Source organism: Pan paniscus, chromosome 13 (genome assembly GCF_029289425.2).
Source record: "Pan paniscus chromosome 13, NHGRI_mPanPan1-v2.0_pri, whole genome shotgun sequence".
In the NCBI taxonomy this organism is placed as follows: domain Eukaryota; kingdom Metazoa; phylum Chordata; class Mammalia; order Primates; family Hominidae; genus Pan; species Pan paniscus.
This window is the reverse complement of record NC_073262.2, coordinates 60,398,847-60,419,541: the sequence shown is the minus strand read 5'-3', so window position 1 is coordinate 60,419,541 and position 20,695 is coordinate 60,398,847. Positions and strand designations below refer to the sequence as shown.

The 20,695-nt window shown below is 40.2% G+C and overlaps 1 protein-coding gene across 2 annotated transcripts in view; it reads left to right on the top strand.

The window, feature by feature from the left end:
• Positions 1–19,736, top strand: part of ACVR1 (activin A receptor type 1) — an 82,089-nt gene extending 62,353 nt beyond the window's left edge. For both annotated transcript variants that reach the window (XM_034954331.3, XM_034954329.4), the window contains exons 9-10: positions 17,612–17,742; positions 18,517–19,736. In XM_034954331.3, coding sequence (XP_034810222.1) covers positions 17,612–17,742; positions 18,517–18,651 — 266 coding nt within the window. In that variant the 3' untranslated portion in view covers positions 18,652–19,736. The remainder of the gene's footprint in view (positions 1–17,611; positions 17,743–18,516) is intronic.
• The last annotated feature ends 959 nt before the right edge of the window (positions 19,737–20,695 follow it).

The following is a 20,695-nucleotide window of genomic DNA, read 5'->3' as shown; positions in this document are numbered from 1 at the left end:
GATTTAAGTCCTTGATCCATCTTAAGTTGATTTTTATATAAGGTGAAGGATGAGGATCCAGTTTCATTCTCCTACATGTGGCTTGCCAGTTATCCCAGCACCATTTGTTGAATAGGACATCCTTCCCCACTTTATGTTTTTTTTTTGCTGTGTCAAAGATCAGTTGGCTGTTAAGTATTTGGGTTTATTTCTGGGTTCTCTATTCTGTTCCATTGGTCTATGTGCCTATTTTTATACCAGTACCATGCTGTTTTGGTGACTATGGCCTTACAGTATAGTTTGAAGTCGGGTAATGTATTATTTCCAGATTTTTTCCTTTTGCTTAGTCTTGCTTTGGCTATGCGGGCTCTTTTTTGGTTCCATATACATTTTAGGATTGCTTTTTCTAGTTCTGTGAAGAATGACGGTGGTATTTTTATGGGAATTTCATTGAATTTGTAGACTGCTTTTGGCATTATGGTCACTTTCACAATATTGATTCTACCTATCCATGAGCATGGGATATGTTTCCATCCATTTGTGTCATCTGTGATTTCTTTCAGCAGTGTCTTGTAGTTTTCCTTGTAGAGATCTTCTGCTTCCTTGGTTAGATATATTCCTAAGTATTGTATTGTATGGTATGGCATGGTATGGTATGGTATGGTATGGTATTATTTGCAGCTGTTGTAAAAGGGATTGAGTTCTTGATTTGATTCTCAGCTTGGTTGCTGTTGGTGTATAGCAGAACTATTGATCTGTGTACATTAATTTTGCACCCAGAAACTTTGGTAAGTTCTTTTATCAGTTATAGGAGCTTTTTGGAGGAGTCTTTAGGGTTTTCTAGGTATACGGTTATATCATCAGCAAACAGCGACAGTTAGACCTCCTCTTTACCAATTTGCATGCCTTTTATTTCTCTGTCTTGTCTGATTGGTCTGGCTAGGACTTCCAGTATTATGTTGAATAGAAGTGGTGAGAGTGGACATCCTTATCTTGTTACAATTCTCAGAGGGAATGCTTTCAGCTTTTTCCCTGTTCAGTATAATGTTGGCTGTAGGTTTGTCATAGATGACTTTTATTACATTGAGGTATGTCCCTTGTATGCCAATTTTGCTAAGGGTTTTAATCATAAAGGGATGCTGGATTTTATCAAATGCTTTTTCTGCATCTGTTTAGATGATCATGTGATTTTTGTTTTTATATCTGTTTATGTGGTGTATGACATTTATTGACTTGCATGTGCTAAACCATCCCTGCATCCCTGGTATGAAATCCACTTGATCATGGTGGATTATTTTTTTGATATGGTGTGGGACTTGGTTAGCTAGTGTTTTGTTAAGGATGTTTGCATCTATGTTCATCACGGATATTGGTCTGTACTTTTCTTTTTTTGTTATGTTCTTTCCTGGTTTTGGTATTAGGGTGATACTGGCTTTATAGAATGATTTAGGGAAGATTCCCTCTTTCTCTATCTTGCAGAATATTGTCAGTAAGATTGGTACCAATTCTTCTTTGAATGTCTGATAGAATTCGGCTGTGAATTCATCTGGTCCTGGACTTTTTTTTCATTGGTAATTTTTTAAATTACCATTTCAGTCTTGCTGCTTGTTATTGGTTTGTTCAGAGTTTCTAATTCTTCCTAGTTTAAGCTAGGAGGGTTGTATATTTCCAGGAATTTCTCTATCTCCTCTAGGTTTTCTAGTTTATGCACGTTAAGGTATTCATAGTAGCCTTGAATGATCTTTTGTATTTCTGTGGTGTTGGTTGTAATATTTCCCATTTCGTTTCTAATTGAGCTTATTTAGATCTTCTCTCTTCTTTTCTTGGTTAATCTTGCTAATGGCCTATCACTTTTATTTATCTTTTCAGAGAACCAGCTTTGTGTTTCATTTATCTTTTGTATTTTTTGTTTCGATTTCATTTAGTTCTGCTCTGATCTTGGTTATTTCTTTTCTTCTGCTGGGTATGAGTTTGGTTTGTTCTTGTTTCTCTAGTTCCTTGAGGTGTGGCCTTAGATTGCCTGTTTGTGCTCTTTCAGATGTTTTGATGTATGCATTTTAAGGCTATGAACTTTCCTCTTAGCACTAACCTTTGCTGTATTCCAGAGGTTTTGTTAGGTTGTGTCACTATTATCATTCAGTTCAAAGAAATGTTTAATTTCCATCTTGATTTCATTGTTGACCCAGTGATCATTTAGGAGCAGGGGATTTAATTTCCATCTATTTGCATGGTTTTGAAGGTTCCTTTTGGAGTTGATATCCAATTTTATTTCACTGTGGTCTGAGAGAATACTTGATGTAATTTCAGTTTTCTTAAGTTTATTGAAACTTGTTTTGTGGCCTATCATATGGTCTATCTTGGAGAAAGTTCCCTGCGTTGATAAATAGAATGTATATTCTGTGGTTGTTCAGTAGAATGTTCTGTAAATATCTGTTAAGTCCATTTGTTCTAGGGTATAGTTTAAATCCATTGTTTCTTTCTTGTCTTTCTGTCTTGACCTATCTAGTGCTATCAGAGGAGTATTGAAGTCCCCCATTATTATTATGTTGCTCTCTATCTCATTTCTTAGGTCTAGTAATAATTGTTTTATAAATTTACTAGCTCCAGTGTTAGGTGCATATATATTTAGGATTGTGATAGTTTCCTGCTGGACAAGGCTTTTTTTTTTGAGATGGAGTCTCGCTCTGTCACCCAGGCTGGAGTGCAGTGGTGCAATCTTTACTCACTGCAACCTCCACCTCCCAGATTCAAACGATTCTCCTGCCTCTGCCTCCTGAGTAGCTGGGATTACAGGCACCCACCACCACACCCGGCTAATTTTTGTATTTTTAGGAGAAACAGGGTTTCACCATTTTGGCCAGGCTGGTCTCAAACTCCTGACCTTGTGATCTGCCTGCCTCGGCCTCCCAAAGTGTTGGGATTACAGGCGTGAACCACCACACCCGGCTGTCAAGGCCTTTTATCTTTATTTAGTGTTCCTCTTGTCTTTTTTAAATGATGTTGCTTTAAAGTTTGTTTTGTCTGATATAAGAATAGCTACCTCTGCTTGCTATTGGTGTCCATTTGCATGGAATATCTTTTCAACCCCTTTACCTTAAGTTTATTTGAGTCCTTATGTGTTAGGTGAGTCTCTTGAAGGCAGCAGATAGTTGCTTGGTGAATTCTTATCTATTTTGCAATTCTGTATCTTTTCAGTGGAGCATTTAGGCCATTTACATTCAACGTTAGTATTGAGATATGAGATGCTATTCCTATTCATCATGCTATCTGTTGCCTGAATACCTTGGTTTTTTCAAAATGTATTTATGGTATTTTTTTGTTTTATAGGTCCTGTGAGATTCATGCTTTAAAGAGGTTCCGTTTTGATATGTTTCCAGGATTTGTTTCAAGATTTAGAGCTCCTTTTAGCAGTTCTTGTTAGTACTGGCTTGGTAGTGGCGAATTCTGTTAGCATTTGTTTATCTGAAAAAGACCGAATCTTTCCTTCATTTATCAATCTTAGTTTCAAGGGATACAAAATTCTTGGCTCATAATTGTTTTGTTTAAGGAGGCTGAAGATAGGGCCCCAATCCCTTCTAGCTTGTGGGGTCTCTGCTGAGAAATCTGCTGTTAATCTGATAGGTCTTGAATCATTTTTTGGATTTCCTTAAGTTGGACTTCACCTTTCTCTGGTGCCTCCTTGATTAGCTTAATAATCGACCTTCTGAATTCTTTTTCTGGCAATTCAGGAATTTCTTCTTCTTGGTTTGGATCCAGTGCTGGTGAGCTAGTGTGATTTTTGTAGGTTGTTAAAGAACCTTGTTTTGTCATATTACTAGAATTGTTTTTCTGATTCCTTCTCATTTGGATAGGCTATGTCAGAGGGAAGGTCTGGGGCTCAAGGCTGCTGTTCAGATTCTTTTGTCCCACAGGGTGCTCTCTGTATGTAGTAGTACTCTTCCCCTTTTCCTAGGGATGTGGCTTTCTGAGAGCCAAACTGTAGTGATTATTATTTCTCTTCTGGATCTAGCCACCCACACAGGGCTACCAGTATCCAGGTTGTATTGGGGGGTGTCTGCACAGAGTCCTGTGATGTGAACTGTCTTCAGGTCTCTCAGCCATGGATAGCGGCACCTGCTCTGGTGGATATGGCAGGGGAGTGAAATGGACTCTGTGAAGGTCTTTAGTTGTAGTTGTTTGATGTGCTAGTTTTGTGCAGGTTGGCTTCCTGCCAGGAGGTGGCGCTTTCAAGAGAGCATTAGCTGTGGTAGTATAGGGGAGGATCAGGTGGTGGGCAGGGCCATAGAACTCCCAAGAGAATATGACCTTTATCTTCAGCTACCAGGATGAGTAGAGAAAGACCATCAGGTAGGGGCAGGGTTAGGCGTGACAGAGCTCAGACTCTCCTTGGGTGGGGCTTGCTGTGGCTGCTGTGGGGAATGGGGTTGTGGTTTCCATGTCAATGGAGTTATGTTCCCAGCATTATGGCTGCCTCTGCTGTGTCATGCATGTTGTCAGGGAAGTAGGGGAAAGCCAGCAGTTATAGGCCTTACCCAGTTCCCACACAACCCAAAAGGCCTGTCTCACTCCCACTATGCTCCCCACCCCCTCAACAGCACCAAGTTTGTTTCCAGGCAGTGGGCCAGCAGGGCTGAGAATTGCTCCAGGCTACCAGCTTCCCGGCTGAGAAAGCAAGCAGGGCTTGCACGCCTTCCCACCTTTCGAGTCTGCACACCGGATTCCTGCCCTCCCCTGAGTTCGGGCAAGGAAACTTTGCATTCGGTTAGAATTTTTACACAGTTCAGCTGGAGGTTTCCATCTCCCCGTGGTCTTTTCCCAGTTCCTCTGGCAGCCCTTCCCAAGGACCGCTGTAAGACAAGTCAGAAATGGCTTCCCCAGGGACCAAGAGAGCCCATAGGGCATTTCCTGCTGCTTCCTGTGCCCCTGTATTTCATTCAGCTCTCTAAATTGTCTCAGCTCCAGGTAAGGTCAAATCCTTCTTCCATAATCTGGACCTTCAGGTTCCCCAGTGAGGGTGTGTGTTTGGGGGTGGACAGTCAGTCCTCCTTTCCCACTTTCACAGTTTGGGCACTCAGAGTATTTGGGCTGTCTCCCAGGTCCTGCAGGAGCAGTCCACTTCCTTCAAAGGGTCCGTTGATTCTTTCAGCTTTCCTGGTATATTCCTGGAGTAGTTATTGGAGCAAAGGTTTATGGTGCGAGTCTCCACACGTTGCTCTGTCCATCTAAGTGGGAGCTGCAATTTAGTCATGCCTCCTATCTGCCATCTTTTCCCCAACCTCTGTTTGATTTTTTTTTTTAATGATACCTATTTCTTTGTTTAATTTGCCACAGATCGTGAATTGTTTTTCCAATTTATTTGTGTATTTTTAACCTGTGTTCTCTTATATCTCACTGAGCTTCTTTAATATTATTTTGAATTTGTTTTCGGGCATTTTACCTATTTTTTCTTCATTGGAATCTGTTGCTGGAGACTTATTGTGTTCCTTTACGGTGTCATGTTTCCTTGTTTTTTTTCATGTTCTTTGTGTCTCTACATTGATATCAGCACATCTAGTATAACCTTTGTTTCTCCCAATTTTATGGTTTGGTTTTTGTAGGGAAAGACTGTCTCCTATATTGGGTTGGTAGGGCGCTTTGGTTTTGATTCTGGGTGGGTTCACTAGTGTAGTATCCATATGATTACTTCAGCTGTAATTGGCATCAGTGGTGTCTGTGAGTCCTTTTTGGTTTAGGCTGAAATTAATGGAGGCTGTGGTGAGGGTTTTCTTGGGATAGGGATGCCAGGAAGACTGGTCCTTGGGCACAAGTGGCTGTGGCGGCAAGCCAGGCATGCTGGTCCTCTGCTCCTGGATGGCATATGTGAGCACCAATGGAATCGAATGCAATGGACTCATCCTTGTGTCTCCAGGCATCTTGCTCAAGGGCCAGCAATGGCAGCGGTGGTAGACAGGCTGGTCATCAGGCTTCTGGGTGGCTTGTGTGGCATTGATGATGACAGTAGTGGAATGGGCCAGCCATTGGGCCTCCAGGCAGCAAGCTTGGGTACCAGCCTACTGGGAAGGCCAGTCCTCAGGTCCCCAGGAGGCATGCTCAGGCTCCAGTGGTGACCAGCAGGGCAGGTCATTCCCTAGGCTGTCAGATGATGTGTGTGTGGGTGCTAGCAGGCTGGGCGGGCTCATCCTCAATCCCCCAGAAGGTATACACACACACCAGTGGTGGCAGCGGGCTGAGCAGACAATCCCTAGGCACCCAGATGATGCACATGGGCCCTGATAGGGGCAGCACTGGGTGGGATGAACCTGTCCTCAGGCCTCCCATTGGTGCACATGGGTGCAGGCTGTGGTGGGTGGAGCAAGTTGATCCCTAGACCCTTCGAAATTGTGCTTAGGCACTGCAAGTGGTGACTCTTGGTGGCGGAAGCCTTTCTTCAGACCTCCAGATGGCATGCTTGGGCCCTAGAGGTGAGTGGGGCAGGCCTGTTTTCAGAGCCCACTGATCGTGCCTATAGACACCAGGGATAGTAGGTGGACTGGTCCGTATTTCATTCTTGTCTTTCTCCAGCTTCCTATTTTACCTTTCTTCCCACCCTCCTTCCTTTTTTGTTCTTCCCACAAGGGAGTTTTAACTTGAGGAGAATGATCAAGTGAATCTGAGGGTGAATTCTGCTATTTTCTAGGTATTTTGACTTGTTAAGTTTGGATTGTTGAGAAAAGTCTCAGTTTTTGCACTCAGAAGTCACTTATTTATAATGAGCAGACTGTACCTACTGAAAGAGTCAAATTTAAATGCAGGAAGCCCTGGATAGATGGCCTATGTTGATCTGTTTATAAGTAGTTTTATTAAATGGTGATGCCTTAGCAGTTAAAGAAGCACTTGTCAATCATTTTTAACCTGTGTCCCCTACAGTGTGCTCTCACCCTTGCCTTTCATGTACCCAAATCAGCCACAAATATACTGTTGAACTTTACTTTAAGTACATTGTATTCTGAAAGCACTAAGTATACTCTTTCAAATTGGGCATGCCCCAACTACCCACAAAGTGGTTTTTATAGCAGAATCCCTTGAATTAACTAGATGAACCTCTTCATATCTTCACAACTGAAAATCTTATTTCACAGAGCATGTGTCTGAAACTATTCCAGGAAAACAGAAGAAAATGCCATATATTTAGATTAATGTTCATTTCCAAAAGATGCTTTACATTTTAGCCTCCTGTGACCCATTGGAGTCCTGGATTAGAAGAAATAATGCATGAAGTCTCTAATAGCTGTTTTCCATTCCACATTCCACTGATGTTTTCTCCTAAGGATTGAGGTTTGTGGGCAATCATAATTTTCATGAATAGCACAGCCAGAGATGAGGGCTTTCTGTGAGGTAGTGGAATTGGGGTCATTTATATAGTTTTAGTGTACAATAATTAAAATTGGCATGCCTTTAGGTGGTTTTTTTTCCTAATAGCAGAGTGGATCTGCTTTGAACAAACCGTCTGAGGGTATCAAAGTAGGTGTTCAGATTAAACATACATGGATTGTAGATTGACAGTTCTTTTTAAAGTTTTTTTTTTTTTTTAATGGAATCATGAACGTTTTCTTGGTAATTGTTTCTCAACCACTGGGAGCTGCTGCCTTGCAGTTTCTGCCCTTGATGCCCCTTGAGAATTGTTTGCAACAGAGAAATTGTTTTGCAGATTTATAAAGTTCTGAACTTTGCCTGAAATTGCACGTCAGCTTCATTTCCTCACCCCCTCCCCAATCATTCTTAAACACCTTAGAACTGAAAATTTTAATTCTGATTAGTTTATCTTAACAAACAATTTAGAGAAGGATTGGTGTCCAAATAAACTGTATGATGTGGAACTTGCCCCAAATGAAGAGGAAGTTGGCATTCCATAGCTAGACAGTAGCATTTCCAGCTGTGGGGGTGCCAGAGCTGAGCCAAGCAGGCCTGCTCAGCAGAGACTTGGGATTCAGGCTTTGTAAGAACTCGTGTTGCAAACCCGCTCCTTGTGTTGCAGGCATAAACCCAAGTGGCTTTTAAAGATCAGCTGTGGTTAATAGTAGTCAGTTGGAAGTCAAGAGTCATCAGTTTAAAATTTAGCTCAACAAATGGTGGCTTGCTTGGTAGTGCCTGTGTTTAACATTATTTTTGGAAGAAAAAGAAAAAAAGGAAGGTAGAGGAAGGGAGAATGTTTTGATTGTTTTCTAATTTATTGATCTCTCCCTTGCATCATCACCAAGACTGTTAACTGGTTCCCAGAATGTTGTGGGTTGAGCTTCTGTGCTGTAATGTGGTTTGATTTTTTTAGAGGGGAGATAAGGGTATCTCCTGTCTCATTTAAAATCAGCCACTGTCCTTTGGCAATGACTAATTTGATATTTTCTCTTTTTGTTCTCTGTTCCCTCTTCTATGAACGTTCACGTGTGTATACACACAATGTACACCCCCCTACACACACAAATCAGTTTATCTAAACTTAAACCTGAAAGTATTCAATGCTGCTTGCAAACCTGTTTTACTACTGTTAATCTTTTAATTATTACTCTCCCAGAACAGAAAAAAAATGAGTAGGAGAAATTGTGCCTTCAAATTTTAACATTCACATCTTTTTCTACTTCTGTATGCACCCATTTTTAAAACTTAGCTGTAATCATATATAGATATAATTCCGTATCATCTTTTTTATTCGTATTTTTTTTAATCTTGCTTAATAGGCTGTTTTTATTTTAAATGGTCACATGACATCTTATTAGCTTAACCATTTCCATATTGTTAGATATCCTGTTTCCACCATTTGGGGCCTATTGTAGACATTTTTGTGCATATGATGATTTCGTTCAGGGAAATGATTCTTAATCTGAAAATAAGTAGACTTAATAGGTCAAAGAATGTGGATGTTTTTATGGCTTGACACATATTGCCAAGTTGCTTTTCATAAAAGCTGTACTAATTTACAATATCCCCCATACCCTAGGGTGTGATGTGCCTATTTCATTTTCTACCAGCTTTAGGAACCGTCATTAAAAGAATATATATTTTTGAAATTATTGCATATAAAATGTATCTCATTTAAATATATGAATATCTTCTGTGAGGAAGGTCATTATAATGATACATCCTTTGAGTTTCTGAATGCATTATAAAAATTGATGACCAGATAGTTCTCTTGGAGTAATATGATCCTCAAGTGAACCATGAGCATAAAAATATGTTGCATTTTATATTTTTTATTGGAATTTTACATTTATTTGCTACTAATAATAAACCTCATGCTGTTTCTTTACAGGAAATGAGAGTTAAGTCCATTTTTGCATCTGAACATTTCTCAATAGTGTCCTTTGGAATTTACTTTTGGTGTTTAATTTGACATTGAATTTGGAATTGGTAGGAAAGAAAACAGTTTTCTTACCTTCCCTGTGTGAATTTTCCATATGAACTTAAGGCAGGGATTCACTCGGATCAATAGTTTTTAAACTGGAATGTGCATCACAGTCACCTAGAGTACTGAAGACACAGATTCCCGGGGCCCAGCCCCAGCATTTCTGATTTAGTAGTTCTAGGGTAAGAATATGTGATGCCGAGGCTCCCAGCCAAATACACACGAGAGTTTTTGAAAAAAGACGGTGTACCCAGATTGAATAGACAAACACCAATTTGGTTGGATACATTAGCATGATGTGCTTCTGTCTTCCTTGCTGTGGTTCTCCTAGGGCCATTGCACTGCATACAGAAGTCTGTGTGAAGAGTGCCCTCCGGAGCTGTGTGGGGTTTTGTGCTGGGTCTGTGGGAGGCAGTGAAGTGGAATCACTAACATTCCAGAGTCTGACGTCATACTCTCTGACTCGATGACTTACATCAGTTTCGTTATTTAAAAAATATATATATATCTACTTTAAAGGGTTATGGTGATTAAATGAGATTGTATACGTAAAGCATCTCATGTGTGTCTGGCCTATAGGAAGTGCTTTGGTATGGTTTCCTTTCCACGGAAAATGGGTGATGAAGGCCACCCAGGAGCTTGCAGATCACAGTGGCCGTCTTCTGCCTCTTGTTTTGCTACCTCTTGGCCCTAGTACATTTGTTTCCCCTCTTCACTGCCCACAGGAACGCTCTGTGGACATACTCTTGTTTCACTATTACTGGCTTTGATTATTTTGTGATGGAGTCCAGGGTTAAAATGTGTCAAAAACCATTTGTATCTTGTAGAAAAATCCTTGCTGACCAAGTTGTGCCTCTTATGGGGTGGGGACTAGGACATACTTGTTAGAATAAGCTTATATTTGGTGCACTTACTTTGAAAAAAGAACCTCTTCTAATGAATCTTTGAGTCAGCCAGGGAGCTGCTTGTGCTTCTGCTCCTAAGTGCAATGGGGCTTGTGTATGGAAACCATGACAACTCCTATTTTTGTCAGCAACTCAACATCCAACATGTTTCATGACGTTAATTACCTACTTTTGTGTGTATTAAGGTTTGCATAAGAGGATAAATCATATTAGGGCCAATTTTTTATATTCATTAATTTCAGTTTTTTTGTTGTTTTAACATTTAGGACAATGACTGGGGGCAGGAATATGGAGGTGGGGTGGGAGGGAAGAAGTATTTTCCCCCTGACTTCCTGGAATTTCATGTCCCTGATTTAGAGATCCAGAACAGAGGAGAGTAGTCAACTAACCTCATGACAAAATAAGTTGAAGGCTGCAAAACTTTGTTGGCTGCTGTTTACTGACTAGTAGTCTCTTTTCCTTGACACACCTCTAAAAGCAGTCTTTCACCAAGACAAATATCTGTATCCTAAACCTTATAACAGCCACAACATTCAGTGAATGATACATTTTTCTGAAGAAGCCTTTCTTCATAGCTACCAAATGTTTGGAACTCTTGTGGTGCTCCTCTCTTTCTCGATTTTGGAGGTATGCAAGCTCTAAGGCTGTCTTGTTCATAGTTTAACCCAGGGAATAGCCATGCAGCATCTCTAGGCTTTTTGCCCTCTCCTTTGACAACTTACAGTAATATTGACACATGTTTTTAGTAGGGTCCAACTACACAGTAATCTATAAACCATTTACTTTTGCTGTGTTACATCGATGAGAATTCCAACAATAGAAATTAATTTTATAATTTTAACAGATTCCTGAGAATGCAGTTAGTTTGGACTTTGAGTAATGTACATGGCTCCGTAAGCCCATGAATTACAATGGGCTAGAGGGGCAGGACACAGCTGTCACAGCATGTACTTTACCCAGCATGGGACAAGGCTGTCTTTCCAACTCCTGCTTTCAGGAAGAAGTGCCTGCCATGAGTTACAGGAATGCCTGAGGTACTGATTCTCATAACCCTCTGGCAGTGTGGCCGGACCAAGCAGCCAGAACTCGGGCTGTCATCCCCTCTGCCATGAACAGCCTCATCCATTTATTCATGAGTCATGTTTTATCTGTGCCATGGCATGAGAAATATCTCGAAGCCCTCTTGTGAGGTATGTTAGGTGAAGTAACCCAAATATTGAATATACCTTTTTGAATCATGTCTCACCAGGAAGAATGATGCCTTTCTGTGAACTCAGTGTTTCCCAATTCATTCATACTGCCCTCATCATTTTTTTCCATATCCAAATGCTACTTTGTGCCATCATTTACAGAATCTTTTCCTTCAAATTGGCTAACTCTTTTCAAAGTTAATTTTGTTTTGAAAGGAAATTATTATCACTGCTGGAAATGGAAAACCAGTATAACATGGCATAAAATGGAAGATAACTATGAAAATAAATATGTAACTAATGAGATGAAAAAGTTTAGTCCATGAACCACATCAAATTTTCTCACGTGCCACACCTGAAGGAAACACTGTATTCACTTATAGTGTTCTCAGATGCCAAATATGGGCCATTTTCTTTTTTTCCCCTCTCTAAAATAGCTTTACTTCTAATGCTCTGTCCTCTGAAGGATTTCAGCGCTTCTGTAGGAGTTAATTGTTAAAAATAGCTCTTTGTATGGATATACATGCCAGAGACTCTGTCCTCATTACCTGGATATCTGATGTGACTACCCAAGTTGGAGGATTATGAAGAGAGTTTGTAATGAGAAGTAGGCACACTGTGGCATGAGATGCAAGGAGAGAGAGAAATGTCTTTCATTATCCCATGGGTGGCTTGTTAGGGAGAATTCTAGAATATAAACAGAAAATTGGATTCTAGTTTAACTTTGCCATTAATTAGCTGTGAACTTGAAAAGTACTTTTTCCAATGTGGCCCTCAATTTCTTTTGAAGGAAAGGAAGGATGGAATTCTCATGGCTCTAACATCCCATCAGTTCCTCTTTCCCTTACCTTTGGATAATTCAAAGCATAGCCAGGTCCACAGTTTCTTATCTGCAACTGAGAAGTCCCCAAAACTTTGAAACTTGAAAGCTTTTTCATAACTTATTTGACAGAACACTTGACCTGAACTCATGTGATAGTCAAACGTGACCTGAATGGACGTGTGTCAGTGTATAACCTTTTTTTATTCCATCTAGTGTGACTGGTCATATATTTTGCTGAAGAAATATATTTGGTCATGGGGATACTCCTTAGACTTTGCTGGGGATGTTACATAAAATATAGGGTATGCTATTACCTTTATAAAATGTAAAAAGTTCCAAATTTGGCAAATGCATCTAACCTTGAGAGTTTTGAAAAAGGATTGTGGACATATATAATCAACATTTATTTGTGTATCTAGTGTCTGTAATACACTAGGTGTTGTGTTACGCTCTGGGGAAGCACCTGGGCAAAAAATCCCCAGAATATCCGACTTAAAGGTGCTCACATTCTTGTTGAAGAGTCAAATTATTATAAATAAATAGATCAAGTCACTGTGGTTGAGGTATACAGGAAAGTGACTGAGTATGGGGGTGAGGGCACTGAACTTTGTCTAGGCCCCTGTGTTGTGGTAGCAGGATGGGACAGTCTTCTCAGAAGGTGAGAAGCATGAATTGAGTCATCTGTGGGTTGAATGAGAACATAGTTGGACAAGCTTGGGAGGATGTGAGGTGCAGGTGGGAATGAGAAATAAAACTTGACCACGATGACAGTTGGTATGCCAGACAAAAGGTAGGGCTGAAGGATCCCATAAAGTTGCCCTGTTGATGGAACACAAGTAATTCTGGTGTGGCTGATGTCCAGGTATGTGAAGGACAGTGGTGGGGAATGGACTTTGGTGGGGAGGGAGTGGGCTCCCATGGACAGCACTGATGGAATACATGCAGAGGAGGGGCACGGTGAACTCCTTTTTCAGCTTTCTCCTACAGATCTCACTGAGGGCAGTGGGATAGGGTGGAGGTTGGCAGGGGAGGACTGATGCAGAGAGACCTGCGGGTCCCATATGTAGCTGTCAAGCGGAAAGAAGATGGGTGTCTAGTTCAGGACCTCGGGGGCAAGATCTTGAGGAAGGACTTGTTTCTGGACATTTGAGAGGCTACTGGCGTTTCGTGCTTTTCAAAGTGCATGTCTAGGACATATTTGATCTGCACGTTGGCTTTGTGGTGTGTGCTTTAAAGGTATTGGAAAACTAAGGCCTGGCAGCTAAGGGGTTTACTCAGAGCCATATAGCAAACTAATGGGAGGGATATTGGTTGATAAAGATAGGCTTACCCCAAAAAAGAGAAAACTTTCAACTAGACATATGCCCAGGAAAAAACTATTGTATAAATCAGACACCCCTGCCAAAAGTTGTGGGGGAGTAGGTTATGAATAATGTTTTTTATTTCTTTCTTGTGGCCCTTTGAGTCACGCTGGCCGCCTTACATGGGAGGCGAGGCCTGGCTCAGTCTGTTCCGTCCCTGGCCACCATTTAAGAGTGCCTCTTCCCCTGCCTTCCTGTGTCGTTTGTTGTTTGCACTGCTCATTTGGCACTTGAAGTGCTTTGTATTTTTAGTTACTTGCCTGAATTCATGCTGTGCTCTTTGCTGGCTCACGATTTGGCAGTAACTTCTTGGGTGCTGCCTCTAAAGGACTTAGAGTTCACTTTTTTGCCTGGCTACGCTGATTATCGCTTTCTGGCAGAAATGAGGCACTGTTGTAAATCAGTCATTTCCTACCTTGACAGCATGTGTCACCTCGCAGTCTGGCCTCACCTGTCCCCTTCTTCTCCCCCGGCTCTCCTGCCACCACATGCACCTATTTCAGCCCCAGAGAACTTCTCTCTACCTCTCCAACGTCAGAGGATGGTTTGTCAGTTCCTGTCATTGCCCCATAGCCTCCCTCTGCCTGGAATGCACCCACTCCGTAGGGGTTTCTCTTCCCTGTCATCTTTTCTGCCTTGCAAACTCTTTATCTTTCTATTCTGCCCATGCCCCACTTCCCTCCTGGAAGGCTTACCTGTGCTTCCACGGCACCCAGTTTATATATGGGGACTTGTGATACCATGGAGGTGTTTTCTCCTCTGAGCACTGCCAAGTGCCACTGTCCCTCCCCACTCTCTTCTCTGTGCTCTTCCCTCTAAAGCTAGTCTGTAATTTTTTTTCTTTCACCTTTCTCATTATTCTGCTCCTCATTACCAACACTGCATCTTTTTCTTTTCTTTTTTTTTTTTTTCTTTTTGGAGACAGAGTCTCTCTCTGTCACCAGGCTATAGTGCAGTGGCACTATCTCGGCTCACTGCAACCTATGCCTCCCGGGTTCAGGCAATTCTCCTGCCTCAGCCTCCCTAGTTGCCTGGACTATACGCACACACCACCACACCAAGCTAATTTTTGTATTTTTAGTAGAGACGGGGTTTCACCATGTTACCAGGATGGTCTTGATCTCTTGACCTCATGATCTGCCCACCTCAGCCTCCCAAAGTGCTGGGATTACAGGCGTGAGCCACCGTTTTTTCATCTTTTATCCGTCCTGCCAAGCACAGCCTTGGGCACACCCAGCTAATCAAAATGGCCATTGAGTCAATTTAGGATCTCACAAGTGAAAGTAGAATGAGAATTTCTAATATAGTTTTGCCTTTCAAGGTACAAAGTAAATGGGTGAAAAAAGATTTTGAGGTTCTTTTTGACAAGATTTCCATTGTCTCAGGGAAGAAAAAATGAGAGACTTGTCCTGCTCTTCCACTAGATTTTGATTTCCTTGGAAAACAAGAGCATGTCTTATATTTTTATCACTCTCAGCATTTAATATGGCATCCTACCGTAGCAGTAATGCACTTTCAACTGATTTATTGCTTTTCTTGATCAGAGGGAGTTCGTAGTGACTGTTAGAGCTTAATCCCAGGTTTATTTTATTTTGGAGAAGTATGGCCAGCATCAGGTGAAAACAATCAACAGTTGGCCAATGATTGAGGAAAAAGAGGCTTGACTAAATCCCAGGGATAATCAGTTAAATGGTCTTTTAAAAATACTTGACTCATTTTATTAAAACATGGGGACATTTAATAAAATTGAAACATGGGAAACGGAAACACAAGGGCAAACTTCAGCTTTGTATAGTGAAATTCATTGTTTGGTATCACCAGATCTCATGTTTTAAAAATCCAGCCATGCTTTGTTTCCTTTTGCATTTATAGAAAACTTCAACTTTGTGTTACTGTTCACATTCACATAACCCTTTCTAAGCTCAACAGGTAAATTACTCCAAAAAGATGGCTGTTATGCTAGATTTTTAAATATTAAGCCAGGCTATTAAATACATTCTCTTTCAGAAAAATTGAGAGATGGTGAAGGGCACGTGTCTTACTGTTTTCTGTAAATTCTTTTGACCCTGGAAAACGCATAAAATATCTCTCTAGGTCCATGTTCAGCTGTATTTTAGATGGTGTCTGTTAGTACTGAAAATAATTAAAAGATTTTTGTTTGAATGTTTCCTGGGATCCTTACAGGAGAAGAAGGGCCTCTAAGATGAGGTGTTCCAAGATTTCTGAGAGTAGCAGTTTATACCCAATATGATGTTTATGATTTGCCAGGAAAGGTTTTAATCCACTGACTGATATGCATTTCAAATGCAGTTACACAATGTGGGTAAGTTATTTGGAATTAACTAGTTTTTTTTTTTTTTTGAGACAGAATCTCACTCTGTCACCCAGGCTGGAGTGCAGTGGTGCAATCTTGGCTCATTGCAACATCCACCTCCCGGGTTCAAGCAAATCTTGTGCCTCAGCCTCCTGAGTTAGCTGGAACTACAGGCACGTGCCAACACACCTGGCTAATTTTTGTATTTTTAGTAGAGACAGGGTCTTGCCATGTTGCCCAGGCTTGTCTCGAACACTGACCTCAAGTGGTCCACCCACCACGACCTCCCAAAGTGCTGAGATTACAGGCGTGAACGACCACACCCAGCCTAGATTTTTAAAAAATATAATTTAGACTTGTTTCCATCTCAAATATAAACCTTTATTTAGCCAAATTTGTGAAGTTTTAAAAAGATATGTAGCATTTCTTGAAAAGATGCTCCTTATATCTAATCTTTTGCATAAATGGTTCGTATTTGTATGGAATTTGTAAGGATGGATTCCCACTGTTGAGTAATTTCTGTGATAAATGAAAAGGGAATTGAAGCTTTTCAGGTGGCTTGTAGGAACTAGAACAACCGAATTACAACTTTCCTCACAGTCTCCTTCTGTCGCCTCCAACAACTTCTTAGGTATTTAGGAATAGAAGAAAGTCGCCTGGAGGAAGAAAAGAGAGCAGTAAACCAAGTTATTACCTCATTGTTTGAACCCTTTGTTGAGGGAAAGGAAATAATAGATGTCTTGGTTTTATTTCTATGAAGGGGAAGAATCCATTTTCTAATTCCAAATGATGAAGTTAAAAATTTTTCTGTTTAAGGAGTTGACATAATTCTGCTGGAAAAGAAAAGGTTTCCAGGCCATTGGAAATCATGCAGGGGCAGAAGCTGGTATTAGCTACTGTTCATATTTGCTTTTGGGCAGAGGAAGAGTTCATTATTTATCCTTCTTTTCCTCTGCCTTCCCACATGGCTATCTTCTTTACATTTTATTTTGTGCCTTCAATATGATAGTAAATAATAGAGCCATCAGTCAGACAGCTGTGCCTGTAGTTAGAGGGTACTCAGTACATGTAGAATGAATGAATGAGGAAATGAGTATTTCCTATTATATTATTTGCATCCCTCCAAATGGAAGAGATTAATTTATAGCAATGTTTTTCTTAACAAAATACTTTTCTAACAGAAAAAGGGGTATTTTGATGATGGTCTTGGTTTATTACTCCCTAGCTCTAGTTTGTGGACAACTTTTTATTTCTATTTATGGTTTGAAACCACTAGATTCAGGTACTTTCCATAGGTAGCTTGGGTGTTTTTGATCACCAAAGGAATTTTTGTTCTATGTCTCCAGTGCCCTGTTGGGCATTACAGAGCTGTTAATATACACTGTTGGAGAGTTTTGCTAATAGTTATGATTACATGAGAAGTTTTCACATATTTCCTTCTAACAATTATCCTTCTTCCAATACCATGCAGGGTGTGTATTTATTGCCTTTTTCTCCCACCTGTTTTAGGACCTACCTCTAGCATCCAGGACTGCCCTGAGGTATGAGGAAGGTGATTAGTATTTTCTTCTGTCACATTATAACCTGTGACACCCATCAATGAAACCTTGGGGCAACCTGTACTCTCTTGCTAACCGAACACAATTCTTGTCCTTGTGTGCAGGTATAGTGGAGGATTACAAGCCACCGTTCTACGATGTGGTTCCCAATGACCCAAGTTTTGAAGATATGAGGAAGGTAGTCTGTGTGGATCAACAAAGGCCAAACATACCCAACAGATGGTTCTCAGACCCGGTAAGAATGCCAGTTTCTCAGTTTTAGAGCTCTTTTCCATTGTTTGCTATTTGTTTCCCTTTGAGTTTCAACTGGTATCGCATCTGAGTGATCTGTCCCGTGGATCTGTTGTTTTCTCTTCCTATTTTATATAGAAGGGTTTAGATCTAGAAGAGTAAGTTCAGAAAAATACTCCATTCTTGAAGAAGCCATATCTCATAGGGGTTGCTAGTGAATGACAATATTTGTAAGAATTTCTGTGAATATGCAGCTTCAGGAATCGGGAGACACATGACTACTGCTATTAGCCCTAAGACTGCATGTATAAACCAAGAGACTTTAAGTGAAGCTTTTAACCTCCTTTCCATCTCTGTATATCTGAAATCCCAAACACAAGCTGCTGAATGCTGAAGATCCTGTATTGCTACTCATAAGTAGTAGCAGATATAAAACAATGAGAAATGACCCTATTTGGAAATTTCAGGATTATCTCTAGGTTAGTATTGCTGCTTTTGGCACCCATAAAATCATTAAGGGGTCCAATCTGGCCTATGTCGTTTACCTGATAAATTGGTAGCATTAAGAGTCCAAAGGACAGAGTTCATGAAATTCTAAGAGTGGCCTCTTTATCAGTGGTTAAAGCTTGAATATTTGCTTAAAGAAGATGACAGTAACATAACTCTAATTTCACAAGACCTGCGAGTTCTTCAGAATAGTAGACATGATATCAGCCCAGCTTCCAGGGCCATTAAAAAGCCAGTTTGTCTTTGTGGTGTTTGTTCTTTCTCTCCTCAGACATTAACCTCTCTGGCCAAGCTAATGAAAGAATGCTGGTATCAAAATCCATCCGCAAGACTCACAGCACTGCGTATCAAAAAGACTTTGACCAAAATTGATAATTCCCTCGACAAATTGAAAACTGACTGTTGACATTTTCATAGTGTCAAGAAGGAAGATTTGACGTTGTTGTCATTGTCCAGCTGGGACCTAATGCTGGCCTGACTGGTTGTCAGAACGGAATCCATCTGGCTCCCTCCCCAAATGGCTGCTTTGACAAGGCAGACGTCGTACCCAGCCATGTGTTGGGGAGACATCAAAACCACCCTAACCTCGCTCGATGACTGTGAACTGGGCATTTCACGAACTGTTCACACTGCAGAGACTAATGTTGGACAGACACTGTTGCAAAGGTAGGGACTGGAGGAACACAGAGAAATCCTAAAAGAGATCTGGGCATTAAGTCAGTGGCTTTGCATAGCTTTCACAAGTCTCCTAGACACTCCCCACGGGAAACTCAAGGAGGTGGTGAATTTTTAATCAGCAATATTGCCTGTGCTTCTCTTCTTTATTGCACTAGGAATTCTTTGCATTCCTTACTTGCACTGTTACTCTTAATTTTAAAGACCCAATTTGCCAAAATGTTGGCTGCGTACTCCACTGGTCTGTCTTTGGATAATAGGAATTCAATTTGGCAAAACAAAATGTAATGTCAGACTTTGCTGCATTTTACACATGTGCTGATGTTTACAATGATGCCGAACATTAGGAATTGTTTATACACAACTTTGCAAATTATTTATTACTTGTGCACTTGGTAGTTTTTACAAAACTGCTTCGTGCATATGTTAAAGCTTATTTTTATGTGGTCTTATGATTTTATTACAGAAATGTTTTTAACACTATACTCTAAAATGGACATTTTCTTTTATTATCAGTTAAATTCACATTTTAAGTGCTTCACATTTGTATGTGTGTAGACTGTAACTTTTTTTCAGTTCATATGCAGAACGTATTTAGCCATTACCCACGTGACACCACCGAATATATTACTGATTTAGAAGCAAAGATTTCAGTAGAATTTTAGTCCTGAACGCTACGGGGAAAATGCATTTTCTTCAGAATTATCCATTACGTGCATTTAAACTCTGCCAGAAAAAAATAACTATTTTGTTTTAATCTACTTTTTGTATTTAGTAGTTATTTGTATAAATTAAATAAACTGTTTTCAAGTCAAACAGTGAAATTGTTTTTCAAAATATAAAAAAGATCTGTGTAACAAACATTATGCATTTTCTTATGGGAGCAATAGAAGCACAAAACTAATTTGTAAATTGAATTTGCTTTTTAAATCTACTCATGAACTTATGTAAGACATCATAAGGATGTCTTACAGCTTGAATTTGGTATAAGAAAATTTGTTTCTTCCTTTGGCTGTGATTTTTTTGTTTTTTTGGTTTTTTTTTTCAGTCAGTTTCTCCAGCTGTAAGGTGAGGGTAACAGATCTCTCTGACCTGCCTTTCTCACAGGGGGGTGTTGTGAGTGTAAACGGGAAGGAGGATGTTAAAGCATTTTGTTGAGTGAAAGGTTCCACGTGAGTGTAAAGTGGTCTTATGCATCCGCCCTTGCTGCTTGGGAGAGTCCGTTCTCGGTTTTTTGACTGCTTGTACACAAGATTAAAAGGTAGAGTTAACAGTAGCCCAATAAGAGAAGAGGTGTGAACATGCCGGAATGTCTTCCAGAGGTAAGTTAATAACTTCATTAGGATGTATTTACTTGGAGGGTATATATTAGAATGACATTTTTTAAAATTACAAATCAAAATTTTAATTTGTGTTACAGATAACATAAAACTTACTAATTTTTAAGTGTATGTTAAGTACATTCACCTTGTGCTACTATCACCATCATCCATCCACAGAACTCACGTGAAACTGAAACTATATCTGTCAAACAGTAACTCCCCATTCCTCCCTCCTTGGTCCCTGGCAACCATTATTCTACTCTGTGTCTCTGTGAGTTTGATTACTCTAAGCACCTCATGGAATCATGTAGTATTTGTCCTTTTGTGAGACTGGTTTATTTTACTTAACATTATATCTTCAAGGTTCATTCATGTTGTAGCATGTGTTTGAATTTTCTTCCTTTTTCAGGCTGAATAATACTCCACATTTGTATATACAAACTGTTTATCCAT